The 16,697-nt window shown below is 44.9% G+C and overlaps 1 protein-coding gene across 1 annotated transcript in view; it reads left to right on the forward strand.

Annotated features, from left to right (window-relative positions):
* LOC132514892 (general transcription factor IIF subunit 2-like) overlaps positions 1 to 9,520 on the forward strand; it is a 30,540-nt gene extending 21,020 nt beyond the window's left edge. The window contains 2 exon segments of the mRNA XM_060140397.1: positions 8,528 to 8,782; positions 8,785 to 9,520. Of these exon segments, the coding sequence (XP_059996380.1) occupies positions 8,617 to 8,782; positions 8,785 to 9,443 (825 nt within the window). The 5' untranslated portion in view covers positions 8,528 to 8,616 and the 3' untranslated portion in view covers positions 9,444 to 9,520.
* The last annotated feature ends 7,177 nt before the right edge of the window (positions 9,521 to 16,697 follow it).

The raw sequence follows: 16,697 nt of genomic DNA on the forward strand, positions 1-16,697 counted from the left end.
ATAACACATACAGATAGATCTTAAAAATAGAGTGCTGGGTGAAAAGGCAGTCAACAGACCGAAGTCTAGCATATAATACCATGTATGAAAATGAAAAGTACAGCTCACAGGGACTTCCCTGGCGGTCCAGTGGTTAAGACTTCGCCTTCCAATGCAGGGGGTATGGTTTCGATCCCTGGTTGCGGAGCTAAGATCCCACATGCCTCCGGCTAAATACCCAAGACAAAACAGAAGCAATATTGTAACAAATTCAATAAAGACTTTAAAAAATGGTCTGCATCAAAAAAATCTTTAAAAACAAGTACAGCTCACAAAATAATACCACATATTTTGCAAGAATACATACACGTCAAAATATTTTGAGAGTTTTTTTTTTTAATAAGGGGAGTAGAAGTGAGAAATGGGCATAAAAGAGAGTATCTAAATGAACAAGAAAGGGACCTTGCCCAGGCAGATGATAAAAGCATGTTATGAACTGTGGCCAAATGGACCTCAACTGATTGACATGTTATAGAAGCAAACCGAGAGCTCCAAACCAAGAGTTTTGGACTGTATAAAAGGGCCGGGAGAACAGAATGTCTCAGGAGAATTCCACTCACACCATCCTCAGGCCAAAGCTGCCTCGTGCTACTGAGCTGATCTCCGTACAGGGTTATGGCGACTGGGAACTGTTAGCGCAGGACAGCGTGTGTCTGCGTGTGTATCAGTGTCCATGACATCAGTGTTGAGATGCACATGGGTTAGAATTCAGAGTCCACTTGCAGTTTTCCCTAAGCTTTACTCCCTGTGGAGTCTTTTATATAAAAATAATACGATCTCTATTTATATTTGATGTAAGGAATGGGAATGGACACATGTGCTAAACTCAGGCAGCAAGATAACCAGGACATGGGAGTAGCTGAGAACCCCATCTTGAGAAAGAGACCCTTACCTGAGGGAGGTGCCCCTCCAGGTTGTATGCCTGCTGGTCACCATCCAGTACCCCCCATGTCCACCAAGTCACCAGGATGCTGCGTACCACATTCTCGGGAGTTCTGGGATGGGCCAGGTGCCCCACTGGTAGGGACACAAGGCCCCATAATGGAGGGTGGGAATCATCAGGCCTGGTGAGGACTGGTTGGGGCAGATGTCCTAGCAGGAGCAGGGGCGACTTATCTGGGCCCAAGGCCCGTGCAGGTTGGGGAAGAAGCAGGGTGAGGAGGAGGGGCAGGGGGACAGGCCAGGGTAGAGGTGGCCCAGGCAGGGAGGTGGGAAGGGGCAAAACTGGTAAGAGGAGGGAGACAGTCTGGGCATGTGGTAGGAAGAGGACCAGTTTGGTCTGAGTTGCTGGTGACTGAGGCAGGCACAGGGTAAACAGACAGGGAAGTCATAGGGACAAGAGGCAGGACAGGAGGAAGAAAGTGAGCTGAAAGCTGAGCTGGGGCAAGGGGAGAAGTATGACGAAGAGGAGGCTGGACAGGAATGAGACAGGGCAGCTTCTTCTTCATGGCTCTCCGTTGAGAAGTGATGGCCTCAGTGTTCTGCATTCTTTCTTTGCTTGATGCCATTATGACTCAGATTCCATCAATAGAGAGTCCAAAATTCTCTGACATTTTGACTTGGAAGATACCTTTGAGATCCATGAGTACAGCTTTCTCCATCTTATAAATTAAGAAACAAAGGCCCAGAGGGTTGTCCAAAGTCACCCAACGGTCAGTTAGGGGCATAGTTTGGGTAGAATCCAATCCAGAGCTCATAAAAACAATCCCAGGCTGACCAGGGAGTGGGTCAAAGTGCAGGGCTCTCCAGCATGTAGAGGGGGCTCCTCTGCTCATTAGGGCCCACCCTGGATAGAGGCAATGGAGATGCCCACCCTCCATCCTTGAAAGGCACCTTCTATCCCTGTCTAGCCGTCATCAGAACCTGCAAGAAGCCTCTTATCTTCCCACCATTGAAAAGCCCACTGCATATGCACAGAAAAGGGACTGAACATGAAGGAAACACTAATGCTGACCGGTTCACCAAGCAATAACTGAGCTCAAACGGCCCTGGGGTATGGGCACTGGGGGAAGAAGGACCTGGAGCAGGGGGATGGGGATGGGTCAAGGAGAATTTAGAGTCTCCCTCTAGTCATTGCATTAGACGCTCCCACACGTTTCTCAATGTCTCATTAGACATTCACCAGACAGGGATGTTACCTCCATTTTAAGGAAGAAGAAACTATGCCCAGAGAGGCAAAGACGCTTGCCCAGGGCACACAGCCTTGAGTAACAATACCAAGACCAGAATCCTGGCACCTGGTTCTGTGCTCTTTCCATTAAATGACTACACCGGGAAGTGGGATGGGAACACAAGGGGACGAGCCCCCGCACCAGAATGAGAATTTGGCTGAGTTTAGAATTTTAGGTTCCATGTTATTTTCTCTCAGAAATTTGAAGCTATTGCTTCACTGTATTTTTAGAATGAGTATTGTAAATTTTCATCTGAACTCTGAAGTCAACATGATGCATACTCCGTTGATAGGGAATCTGTTTTCTTTGTGCTTTTAAGATTTTTTTCTTAATCCTTGGTTTCTGAAATTTCATTACAATCTCCCTTTTTCAGTTTATTCTGCCAAGTCCTTGGTGAGGTCTTTCCATTGAGGGTTTCATCAGTTCTGGGAAATCCCTTTGAGAATTGCTTGAGCGGTCTCTCTTCTCCAGTATCTTCTCTTCTTCTGGAACTCTTATTTGATGGATGTTGAAACTTCTGGACCTGTCTCTTAACTTTCCTTTAAAACATTTTCTATCTTTGTGTTTGGGGGATATCTTTTTTTTTTTTTAATTTTTTTTTTTCTTTCTTTGGTACGTGGGCCTCTCACTGTTGTGGCCTCTCCCATTGCGGAGCACAGGCTCCGGACGTGCAGGCTCAACGGCCATGGCTCACGGGGCCAGCCGCTCCGTGGCATGTGGGATCTTCCCGGACCGGGGCACGAACCCGTGTCCCCTGCATCGGCAGGCGGACTCTCAACCACTGCGCCACCAGGGAAGCCCGGGGGGGGATATCTTTTGAAAGAATTCCTCAGCTTAATCTTCCAGCTCACTGATCTCATCTTCACCTGCATCCATGCTGCTATAGGGCCTCTTCCAGTGAATATTTTATTTCAGATTAAGTTTTTGATCTCCAAGCTCTTTAGCTGATTAATGTCTATGATGCTGTAATCTCTTTCATCTCTGAGAATAGTAATTTTCTAAAGTCCTATTCTGCTTGCTCTGTTTCCTTGGGCTCTTCTGTCTCTGTTGTGTCTCTCTCTTCTATGATTTTAGAATTCATCAAATGTTTAGGATTCTTGTGCACTCATTTTTGTCACTGACATGTCCTGTTAACTAACCTAGTTATGGTTTTCAGGGATTCCTAACAGTTTCTGGTCCACTGGAAGAAACGCTTGTTGGTTACTAGCATTGTAAAAATTTATTAAAATATTTTTTCTTTCTTTCCTATGATTCAGGGCAGAAGAGGGAGGCTGTGGAATTATTAAGCCTCCCACCTGGGGCCAGAACTTCTGCTTTATCAGTGTATTCTGTGCTATTACCTTATGTATGTACGTATATGTGTGTGCATACTCCTTTCCCTGAACTCTTAATAGGCTGTATTAATTAGCATTCTCCAGAGAAACAGAACCAATAGGAGATATAGATTATATAAATTTATGTTAATTATATTATAATAATATATTAGTGATAATATATTATTATAGTATATATATAGTCAATATATATTTAGATAACATTTATAACATGTTTAATTACAATAATATATTAATGTGATACTTACTATATAGGAATTTATTATAAGGAGTTGGTTCATACAATTATGGAGGCTGGCAAATCCAAAAACTTCAGTGTGGGCCCACAGGCTGGAGAACCAGGCGAGCTGATGCTCTAGTTTGAGTCTGGAGGCCATTTGCTGGAGAATTCTCTCTTGCCTGGAGGAGGCCAGTCTTCTGTTCCATTCAGACCTTCAACTGATAAGTCGAGGCCCACTCACACTATGGAGGGCAATCTGCTTTAACAAATGTCCACCTATTTAAATGCTAACCTCACCCCAAAACACGCTCACAGAATAATGTTCTTGTTGATTGTTAGGACCTTTATATATAATCCAGTTATTAATCCTTTGTTGGTTTTAGATGTTGCACCTATTTCTTTACAGTCTGTCATTTGCCTTTTAGTTTATGGAATCTTCTGTAAAGATATTTTCATTTTTGTGTAGTTAGGCTTGCCTAGGTCTTCATGATTTGTGTTTACCTCAGGAAAACCTGACAACCACTAGGTTACAACGAAAACGTTCTCCTCGGGTTCCCCTAAAATGTTTACATTTAGCTCTTTAAGGCAGTAGGAGTAGAGGTTAGGAACCTGGATGCCGAAAGAGACTGCTTGGGTTGGAATCATGGCTCCCATTATGAGTATGCTGAAATAAAATTAGTTTCATATGAATTTTGCTTATTTAGTCAACAAATATCTTTTTTTTTTTTTTTTTTTTTTTGCGACACGGGCCTCTCACTGTTGTGGCCTCTCCCGTTGCGCAGCACGGGCTCCGGACGCGCAGGCTCAGCGGCCATGGCTCATGGGCCCAACCGCTCCGTGGCACGTGGGATCTTCCTGGACTGGGGCACGAACCTGTGTCCCCTGCATCGGCAGGTGGACTCTCAACCACTGCGCCACCAGGGAAGCCCAACAAATATCTTTTAAGCACGTATTTGATGCCGGACACTGTTTATATAATACAGCAGTAAACAAAACAAAACCCCGTACCATTACGGAACTGACACTCTAGTGGATAACAAGCTAACATTTACTGAGCCCTCACTATGTCACTCACTTTACTAAATCATTTAATCCTTGTAACAACCTTATAAGGTACATACTATACTATTATTATTCCCATTTTTCCGATGAGGAAGAGGAGGCATGGAGAGGTTAAGTGACACCTCCCCACCCCCACCCCAAGGCCACACAACCAATAAGTGGCAGGGTCAGGGTTTGAACTTGGGCGTCCCATCTCCAGAGCATGTGCTTCAAGCCCTCACTACACTATGCTGTCTTCTTCCGTTGTCCAGAGGCGACATCTGTGAGGGTTAGGCTCTAGTTTCATACGGCCAAATAGTTTTCCTAAAAGGCAGTGCCAGTTTAGGATTCCATCAATCCTTCACTCATGCTACCAAGTTTTATTTAGCAACTCCTATGCTGGCATTCATGAGGGACAAGACAGACACGATCTGTTGTCACAAAGTGATTACCATATAATGGGGACACAAACAAAGGGTCCTTAGGAAACATGTGCCCAGTGCTGACAGAGGAGACACTGTCAAGCACTAGGAGCGTACCTGTGTCAGACTTGGTGGTTCAGGAAAGAGAGAGCAAACTTCTCAGGTGACCTTCTAAGAAGAATGGCGTCGCGCGGGTCACGTGGCTGGGGAGGAGCCTGTGCGGGAGTAGGGGTTGGGAAGAAGAATTAGCTGAGCCAGTGGGGTGGGGTTACTACGGCAGCAATGTCAGTGAAAGGAAATAATAACGAACACCTGGTGGCGAGAGAGAGCAATGGAGGTTTAATTGAGTTTACAAGCTCCTTACAAGCGGAGTTTTAGGGTGTTTCTGCAAGAGATTAAACTGAGCATCAGTCCCTTCTAGAAAGGCTTGGTAAGCCACCTGAAAGAGAATGGACTTCATTCCATGAAAGGTGGGGAGGCTCCGAAGGCTATTAAGAAAGAGAAAGACATTTCTTTTTTAAAAATTTATTTATTTATTTATTTTTGGCTGTGTTGGGTCTTTGTTGCTGTGCGCGGGCTCTCTAATTGCGGCGAGCGGGGGCTGCTCTTCGTTGCGGAGTGCGGGCTTCTCATTGCAGTGGCTTCTCGTTGCGGAGCATGGGCTCTAGGCATGCGGGCTTCAGTAGTTGTGGCGCACGGGCTCAGTTGCTCCGCGGCATGTGGGATCCTCCCGGACTAGGGCTCGGACCGGTGTCCCCTGCCTTGGCAGGCGGCTTCTTAAGCACTGCACCACCAGGGAAGGCAGAGAAAGACATATTTAGAATCACGTTTTAGGGACTTCCCTGGCCGCCCAGTGGTTAAGAATCTGCCTTCCAATGCAGGGGACGTGGGTTCGATCCCTGGTCAGGGAACTAAGATCCCACATGCCACAGGGCAACTACGCCCGCGCGCTGCAACTACTGAGTCTGCACGCTCTAGAGCCCACACGCCACAACTAGAAAGAAGCCTGCACGCTGCAACGAAAGATCCCTCATGCCTCAACGAAGATCCTATGTGCCTCAACTAAGATCCGATGCAGCCAAAATAAAATTAAAAAAAAAAACAAACACCAGAATCATGTTTTAGAAACACTACTCTGACTCCAGTGTGTGCAATATAGCGACCAAGGAAGCAAATTCAGTGAAGAAGCTATTGCACTGAATCAGGAGAGAAAAGTAGAGTGGCCTCAACTGGGCCAGGGATAGTGGGAGAAATTTGAGATGAATTAAGGAGGCAGAATGGGCAGAACTTGCTGGCTCATTGGAGCGAGATATGGGGAGAAGTAAGCTTAACACTCAAGTTTCTGGTTTAGGAAACAAGGTGGATGGGGAATACTGGAAGAGCAGGTTTGTTCGGGGGGAGAAGGCATGAGAAGGTGATGGGTCCTGGTTTTGACCTATTAGGAATTGTGTGCATTGCAGGACATCAGTTGGCATTTGGGTGTTCTGCCAGAAGCTCAGGAGAGAGATCTGAACTATGGTTGCCCTTTTGAGAGGATTCTGCAGAAATATAATCTTCAAAAGGTGTGTAGAGTGAGAAGGGACAGCACCTGGGACCAAGGAACAGCAGTTATGGCCCAAGACACACTGAGGTGCCCACAAAGGAGACTGGAAATGGCAGTTCGAGGGGCAGGAGGAAACCCAGGAGCAGGGGGCATCATGGAACCCACGGGAAGAGAATGTTTCAAGATGAAGGGAGCAATCAGGAGGGGAAAAGAGGACTTTCTGCATTTAACCAGAAGATGGTGAGAGCAATTTTAATTCAGAGTCAAAGTGGCTGGTCAGGGACTAGGAGTAACTCCTTAGAGTACCTGCATCTCCAGCCTTTCTAAAGATGCTGAAGCAAGCTGCCTTCCCTCGAACCCACCCTACACTGGAGAATTAAGGAAAATGGGTTCAGTGGAGGAAATAATCCTTTAAGCTATCCACCCTCAGGGGTATGCTTTAGAAGATTTGGGGAAAAACCCATAACTGAATCAAGGTGATAGGCTTTCCAGGGTGGTTGTAACCCAATCCCATCAAGGAACTCCCTAAAGGTGGCAATAAATAGAGCTGTGTAGAGGGAGTGTGTCCTTCCTTCCAGGCAGGGGCAGCCTGGGGCCTGAGTGAGCCCTTGCTCATCAGGGAGCACACTTCCTTGTAAGCCTTGCTCAGCATAGCTTTCTGCCTGCTCTGGTGAGTCTCAGCCTGGTAGAAGGGGCTTCCTAACTGGCTTCCTTTTGTAAAATTATGCTCACTCTTTGCTCTCTATGCCTTAGGCATGAGGGCACCCAGAGAGGTTATCTTAAGAAATACAGCCTCTCGGCTCCTTCTGGTTTAAATGGATTTGGATTTGAATTGGAAGTTTTCCCCACTTAGGTCAGAGAGAATATGGCAGAGCAGAGGTTGTTGAAGCCACAGTGGTGGTGGTTGATCCATGGTGGGCTTTAGGAGCTGTGAGGCAGGATTGCTCTGCCTGCAAGTCAGTTGCAGACGCCTGTGCTCTGGACCTCAAAATACAGGCCTGGGGAAAAAAAAGAAGAAGAAGAAACAAAATATAGGCCTGGAACCTGCTAACCTCTGTGGCCTCAATGTCTCTGCCAACAGCTGGTGTCAGGGTCTCTCCCTGTGCTCAGGCCAGGTTGGCAGGGAGGACGTGCCCCCAAGCCAAGGCCCTCCATGCCTCTTATTTTGTGTGGAGGCAGGAGGGCAAAGCAGGATATCTGAATTCTGGGTGGTGGGACCTGGGCGGGGCGCAGGGCGTGGTGTCCACCTCCACTCCATTTTTTCACAACAAACAAACCAATCAAATAAGACCTTTCGTTCCTTCAAAAAAATAAAATAAAATAATTAAACGCCTACAGCACTGAAAGCCACAAACTCTACCCTCATGGTGCTTACAGTCTAGTGGGGAAGATATACGATAATATAATAAATATATAAAATGTAAATTATCTAGGATATTTCACGTTGACTGGTGCTCTGGAGAAAAATAAAGCAGGGGAGAGGGACAGGGAGAAACAGGGTGGTAGGGAAGGCGTTTAGAAGATGCCTGTGTCTTAGAAAACTCTTCACATCAGTAGATGGGAGCTCCTGTAATTTTAATTGCTGAAGTACTTCGTTTTCAGGATGTGCCACACTTGTTTATCAAACTCCCCACTTTTATGATGGTTTCCCATCTTCCCTTACTCTGAATCATTTGACAGTTGTTGTATAGCACTCGTTAGATTCTAACAAGGATAACATTTCTGAAGTCAGCGTGTGTTTTATATTTCCTTGCTAGGTTCCTGGACTCCAGCAGCTGGTTCTGGTGTCCTGCTTTTCTCTTCATCCCTAGCTGGCCCACCCTCTGCACCCTCAGCTCAGGTGCACATGGCCTCCAGAGGCAGCAGACCCAAGCCCCAGAGCATTCCACTCAGCTTGGAGGGAATCCAACAGAACCAGCGGATGTGGTTGGTGAAGCTTCCTAAATACCTGTCACAGCAGTGGTCTGAAGCTTCTGGAAGCGGTGAAGTAGGGAAGCTGCAGATTGCCAAAATTGGGGAAAGTCTGAAATCTCATTTATCTTGAATAAGGAACTTACAGACATTCGGGGTACAGATGGACAACCTGCCCCAGTCATTGCTCCCAGGGAGCATCAGCTTGTCTTGCAGGGGGTCAGAGGGCAGGTCCTCACAGTGCTGACTGAGCGTGCACCGGATCAGCTCTCCCTGGAAGGAACGGTGGTACATCGGGGAGAATGCAGACCTGCTCTGAGTGAAAACTACATGAGGCTGAAGAGAAAGCAAATAGAGGAGTCTTCCAAACCTGCCAGAACCGTACAGAAACTGGAGAAGGTAGTCACGACCAATTATAAACCTGTTGCCAATCATCAGTACAATATTGAATATGAGAAGAAAAAGAAAGAAAATGGAAAGAGAGTGAAGGCTGATAAAGACCAAGTTTTAACCTTGCTATTTGTTGCCTTTGAGAAACACCAGTATTATAACATAAAGGACTTGGTTGGCATCACTATGCAACCTGTGGCGTACCTGAAGGAAATCTTGAATGAAATCGGTGTTCAGAATGTAAAAGGGCCCCACAAAAACACATGGGAGCTAAAAGCAGAGTACCGGTATTGTCCGGCAGCAGCTAAGAGTGAGCGAGACAGCCCTTTGTCAAGAAGCGTCAACATGAGCGGGACAATCTTCCGACGCTAAAAGTGATGTGAAGCTGTGTTATTGCTAAGAGATAGGGCGATTAAATATCTTTTTAAGTATTCACGTTTAGATTGTAAAACAGGGAAATAAAAAAAGATGTAAACGGAGAAAATGTTGTCTGAGGACTGCCCGTCTTTGCTGCATCCCCAAAGAGCTCAGCTCCTCTCAGTCTAAAGAGAAGTGTCATCAGAAACTGGACAGGGGTGGGACCGGGGGTGGACCTGGAGTGGAGGGCAGGGTTGGCTGGGGTAGGCGTGGAGGCCAGCAAATTCTACATTCTAAAATTACCGAAGAACACAGTTGTTTTTGAAATGTTTAAAACGTATGGTCCTTTCATATGCAGAAACATCAATGAAAAACTATTTAGAGTAAGAGAGTGAGATAATTAAAACTGGCAGCTGCAGGTAGAGGAGGATGGACTCCGACTGATGGAGTGGAAACGGGCTGCATTAGAGATCCTTTCCTTACTTCAAGGGAGTTGTGAGTGTATCTTAAATTTGGATCCCTGATCGTTGCCTGAAACCTCTTTTCAAGAGATTCCACTCTGTCAGCAAGCGCTGAAATGAAAATTGACAAGGATAATGGCAACAATGACAATAATAATGGCTAACATTTATGCACTTGGTGTAAGCTAGGTGCTGTGCTCAGGACTTGGTGTCATTTATTAGATACTTTTTTTCTTTCAGCAGCTCCACGAGGGAGATGTGGAGTCTCTCTTCTGCTCTCCCACCCCATCCTTCAAAGGCTGCTGAGGGACGTGGGGTTGAGGAATGGTTTTTTAATTTTTATTTATTTTGGCTGCACCGGGTCTTAGTTAGACATGGAAGTCTGGAGGCCAGAGGAGGTCTGTTTCACTGCGTTGTTCAGGGTGCTCTGCTGCACGGGGACTGGTCTCATTCTTGGTATGTGCCGCGACAAGGGGTACAAATGTTTCCTCTGGGCCAGGAGCTAGAGAGGGAGTTGGTGTGCTGTTATCCAGGGTCCAACGGGGCTGTCTGGAGGGGTGGAGAGACCTTGGTCGATGTAGGCTGAGAAGTGGCATCTGATGCCAGGGCTGCGGAAGGAATCATAAGCAGACACGTAGAGCAGAGGTGCCTTCCTCTGCGTCAGGCTTACTGAAGGAGAGACGTGGCAGTGATGGGAAACCTCCCAATAACCAGCTCAGCACCTGTGAGAGCACTGGCCTTCTTCATCTACCAGAGCCAACCAGAGCTGGCTTACACCAGAGGGCTTGAAATCAGATCTCAGGAGTACCAGTTCACATTCTACTTTCCTTTCTCCTCCATCCTTACAAGTTGGCGGGTCCCAAACAGTGGTTAATGAATAGGGGAGGAGACAGCAGGAAGCGAGGAGGGAGCAGAGTGATGAAGCTGTTCCCACGTGGGGAAGGTGAGAAGGCTCAACACTGAGCCATGTCTGGGTGTTCTTATCACTGTATCAAGACTGTTTGGGACCTAAAGTGACTGTAGGGCTATTTATTTCCTAGAGAAGAAAAGGGTGGGTTTGCCAGAGTCTCTTCTAGGGGAGGAGGTTACTCCATAAATGAATATTAAAGAGATGGTAAGAGGCAAAAAGAAAATTAGTTTGATTAAGTCTTGAATATTGCTTATTCAACTGGTGGGGGGAGTAACTCTAGTCAGGGGAGTAAGGTGAAGGCAGCCAATGTTGTGTGACTTTATTCCAACAACAATCAGCTGCTGAGTACAGGCCCAGAGTCAGAGTTGGGGTTATCAAGGGTTGGAGCTTTCTAGGTTAGTATGATGGGTGGAGAGAGGGGAGAGAGTTGAAGCTGTTTACAAAGATTTATAATGATGGAAAAGTGGAAAGTGGAGACAGGAGGGGACAGACAGATAGTGGAAAGTAAACAGCATCAAGTCCTGGGAGACCCCAGTGGGGTTGAAGAATTACTGGAGTGTAGGTACCAGAGAACCTGAACAGGAAAGACGGGAGGTGGTGGTCAGTGATGTTAAGTAACTTCTGTGAAGTCATAAAGCTACCAAGAGGGGAAATGGTGGTCTTCCATCAGTTAGACTGGTAGTCCCCAACTCATGCTCATTGTTTCTGTTCTATTACGAACGCTTGGAATAAATCTGACCTTTCCATCTTCATAACGTTCCCTCCTGGAAACCATGGTGTCAGCTTGAATGAATACTATATTTTCTACCACCAATTTTCTCCTTGTTTTCTATAGATTTTCTAGGAAATAGCTCTTAGGTCCTCCCATACTCTCCCTTCCCATTTATGCTGAGCTAGGTCTCCATCTGTCACATACTTTCTTTTTTTTTTTTTTGCGGTACGCGGGCCTCTCACTGTTGGGGCCTCTCCCGTTGCGGAGCACAGGCTCCGGACGCGCAGGCTCAGCGGCCATGGCTCACGGGCCCAGCCGCTCCGTGGCATGTGGGATCTTCCCGGACCGGGTCACGAACCTGTGTCCCCTGCATTGGCAGGCGGACTCTCAACCATTGCACCACCAGGGAAGCCCTGTCACATTCTTTCTAAATAATGTCTCTGCCTGAAACAACCAGTTTTGTTTATTCCACACCTGGTATAAAACCTTAAGTGATTCCTTATTCACTGCTTCAAGTCATAGATGTCTACCTAATTTTCTAGGCCATCCACACTTTCTCCTGCTATTACTGAGAGCCTTCCATGAAATCTGAGTTCCAGTTACTCATAGAAGATGAATAAAGGGAATCATGCTCAATGTGATCTCATCGATGTCCTCAAAAGTAACAATTCTTGGGCCTTCCCTGGTGGCGCAGTGGTTGAGAGTCCACCTGCCGATGCAGGGGACATGGGTTCGTGCCCCAGTCCGGGAAGATCCCACATGCCGCAGAGCGGCTTGGCCCGTGAACCATGGCTGCTGAGCCTGCGCGTCCGGAGCCTGTGCTCCGCAACGGGAGAGGCCACAGCAGTGAGAGGCCCGCGTACCGCAAAAAAAAAAAAAAAAAAAAAAAAAGTAACAATTCTTATTGAAGTTCCAGAATGCGCTGAGTGACGCATGTAGTGCTGGCCAACCTGGGCTAGCTCCCAGAGAGGACACGCGTTTTCAGTCCAACACAGAGGAGCACATGGAGGAGGAATGAGCAGACCAGCCTTTCCCATCAGATGGCGTGGCACAGGACTTGCACTCAATGCATTCTCCCTAAATGAGTGAATGGCTTTCAATGCACGAACATTTACTAAATCTATCCATCCAATTAGACTGCTAAGGACAATTCATGGTTGAATTTAAGTCAATTTGAATAGGAAGTGAAGCTCTGGAAATTTTAAAAGCAAGTGAGGAAAGCGGCTTCAAGGACTTTATGGCTATAGAAGGTTAACAGTATTTGGAATGAAATGAATATCAAAATCATACAAACTCATTTTGAGGATTGCAATTCATTTAACCAGAACAATATGACTAAATTAAGCAAAGCGTGGCTCTGTATCCCAGATGTAGAGAGGTGCTAACAATTATATTCAGAACTGGTAGAGAAGCAATTATACTCCAATAAAGATGTTAAAAAAAAGGAAAGAAAAAACTGGTAGAGAGGGAGATTGAGAGACAGGGAGAGAGTACCAGCTACCTGGTACTGCCAAAGCTACCTGCTTTGTACTAAACTCCTCTACTTATACCATTAAAATAAGAACTTATTTTATATATAAAATAGATAAACAACAAGGACCTACTGGGTAGCGAAGGGTAACAACCTAAAATGCAAAAGAATCTGAAAATGAATATATATATTATATAATCATACAAGTATTATATATATAATCAGTTTGCTGTACATCTGAAACTATAAAACATTGTAAACTAACTATACTTCAATTTAAGAAAAGAACTTATTCAATGCTTATTGATTTTTGTCTCCACTGAGAGTCTTTCAAATAAGTCATAGTCATACTTTTTTTATTGAGGTATAATTGACATATATCATTATATTAATTTTAGGTATACAACATAATGATTCAATATTTGTATATACTGTAATATGATTATCATGATAAGTCTAGTTAACATCTGTCACCATACATAGTTACAAAAATAGTTTTTTCTTGTGATGAGAACTTTTAAGATTTACTGTCTTAGTAACTTTCAAATGTGCAATAGAGTATCATTAACTGTAGTCACCATGCTGTACGTTATATCTCCAGGACTTATTCACTTTATGACTGGAAGTTGTGCCTTTTGATTCCCTTCACCCATTTCGCCCCCTACCCCTCTGGCAATTACCAATCTGTTCTCTATGGTATGAACCTGTTGTTGTTGTTTTTTTTAAAAAAAATATTCCACACATAAGTGAGACCATAACGTATCTTTCTCAGTCTGACTTATTTCAATTAGCAAAATGCCCTCAAGGTCCATCCATATTGTCACAAACAACAAGATTTCCTTCTCTTATGGCTGAATAATATTCCCTTGTGTGTGTGTGTGCATGCGTGGGCATGCATGCATCACATTTTCTTTATCCATTTATCTATGGATGGACATTTAGGTTGTTTCCATATCTTGGCTATTGTAAATAATGCTGCAATAAACATGGGGGTGCAGACATCTTTTTGAATTAGTGTTTTCCTTTTCCTCAGATAAATACCTAAAAGTGGAATTGCTGGATCATATGATAGTTCTATTTTTAATTTTTTGAGGAAACTCCATACTGTTTTCCACTGTGGCTGTACCAGTTAAGCCATGGTCGTCCTTGATGTCTGAGTGAAAGAACTTGCAATCAGAATTCTGGGTGGTGAAGGGACTACACACAAGAAGCCCATCAAGGATTACCAAGAACTACACTCTTTAGAGATTATTTAGCAGCAGGATAGCCCTGACCTAAGAGATGTTACTCCTTTCCAATTCTGAAGCTCAGCATGAAGGCAAAGGGCAGATGAGAAAGAGATCAAAAGTAAAGATGACAATCGTAGTCACCTGAGGGTAACATTTCCAAGATTTGGGGAATAGGGACAATGTGAGAGAAGAAAAGTAACTCCCTAAGTGAAACCTGATAGCCATTCCAGGACTTAGGCATTAATTTAACAAAGCTTAACACAAACCAAAACTTTAACGACAATAACTATTTCCTATTTAAGAGGAAATTTTAAGTTGGGAGAAAGGCTTGATAAAGAAGTTGATTTAGCTGCTTATGGGTGAATTTGCCAAGGATGCTTTGGTGTTCCAGATAGCCCAGGTTAGCTGGAGGAATCAGAGGAGGTAAGGGGAATGGTTTGTCTTTATCCTCCATAATGTACCCATGTGGACTGATCATATTAGTTGCTTAATAGTAGATTATTAAAATAAAGGCTTGAGCTGCAAGGCTATATTGTACAGCACATGGAATATAGCCAATATTTTATAATAACTTTAGAGTATAATCTATAAAAATATCGAATCACTATTTTGTACACCTGAAACTAACATAATATTGTAAATCAACTACACTTCAATTAAAAATAATAATAAAGCTAAATAACTCTCCTAAAGGGACTTCCCTGGTGGTCCAGTGGTAAAGAATCCACCTTCCAATGCAGGGAATGCGGGTTCCATCCCTGGTTGGGGAACTAAGATCCCACATGCCATGGGGCAACTAAGCCTGCGCACCACAACTACTGAGCTCATGCGCCTCAACTAGAGAACCTGTGTGCCGCAAACTACAGAGCCCACGCTCTCTGGAGCCTGCACACCACAACTAGAAAGAAGCCCGCACACCACAACAAAGAGCCCCCTCGCTGCAACGAAAGATCCCACATGCCACAAGGAAGATCCCGTGTGTCACAACCAAGACCCGACATAGCCAAAAAACAAAACAAAACACCCCAAAACTCTCCTAAAAATAAATTTTAAAAAATAAAATAAAGGCTTATTTGTTAGGGTGCAGTGAACCCTCCAAAACATTGATTCCCCTCTATCTCTGCCCCCAAATTTCTCACCTTTAGTCCCAGATGAGTGTGCTGGCAAAGCACTTGGTGAGGAGGCTTCTCCTGACCATGGCTGGTCTCCTGAAGGGACCTCATCCTTAGCTGTTTGTTGATTTCAGGGAAGCCAAGGTGTTAAATGTCTTAAAATTTCATCAAAATAGGGTGGACAGGGACTTCCCTGGTGGTGCAGTGGCTAAGAATCTGCCTGCCAATGCCGGGGACATGGGTTTGAGCCCTGGTCTGGGAAGATCCCATATGCCACAGAGCGACTAAGCCCATGCGTCACAACTACTGAGCCTGTGCTCTAGAGCCCAAGAGCCACAACTACTGAGTCCTCATGCCACAATTACTGAAGCCCACGCACCTAGAGCCCATGCTCCACAACAAGAGAAGCCACCGCAATGAGAAGCCCGTGCACTGCAACGAAGAGTAGCCCCAGCTCGCCACAACTAGAGAAAGCCTGCACATAGCAATGAAGACCCAACGCAGCCAAAAATAAATAAATAAAATATATAAATTAAAAATAAAAACAGGATGGACAGCACAGTAGCCCTGCCCTGACAACTGCTCAATCTTTTTTTATCTCTTTGCCCTTCCTCAGCCTGTTTTCAGAAGTAGATACCTGCTCCTTATGTAATGCTATGGAATGTCTCTGAAAAAGTATCAGAGCCCCATCTTAAGGTTTCTGTAGAGAACCTGGGAGTGGGTGCTTGGAGCTTATCAGTTCACTCACTCGTATGTACCATGTCAAAAAAGGGGCTTACTTATTATAGGACTAACAGCTTCTTACTTATAGAGCAAAGTGTTCCAGTACCAGAAACATTTTTCAGTGAGGAATTGCTGATAAGTGCAAAATTATTTTTATACTCTTTAAACAGTACTTGAGGAACATACTCATTGGCCCTAAGGGTGATCAGAGATTGCTTTGACAGCTCGAATTGTGAAGCCCTCTTCCTGTGTGGTTCCTTTACTTCCCTTGATCATGACCCCAGTAAACTCTGCCAGCATCAGTACTTTAACAGGATGTTCCAGACCCCACCTTAGTTGCCACGACCAAGATTCTGAATCAGCCATCCTCTAGGAAGCCCATATTCCATTTAGAAAAGGAGTATGAAGCAGCAGTTCCAAAACCTGGAACTTAGATGCTCAGTCAAACCATCTCACAGAAATGCTGAATCTCAGCCTCCTGGGGTGGAACCCAAGATAACTATATTTTTAACAAGCTGCAGTTGGTTCTGATGCCCAGGCACATTTGGGAACCACTGATACAGATTCAGATTAGGCTATAAATTGCATATTTATGCCACTCCATATGACTAATTACAGTAAATAGGCTGATGCCAGAGACAGCACAAATTA

The sequence above is a fragment of the Lagenorhynchus albirostris genome, chromosome 2 (genome assembly GCF_949774975.1).
Source record: "Lagenorhynchus albirostris chromosome 2, mLagAlb1.1, whole genome shotgun sequence".
Taxonomy (NCBI): domain Eukaryota; kingdom Metazoa; phylum Chordata; class Mammalia; order Artiodactyla; family Delphinidae; genus Lagenorhynchus; species Lagenorhynchus albirostris.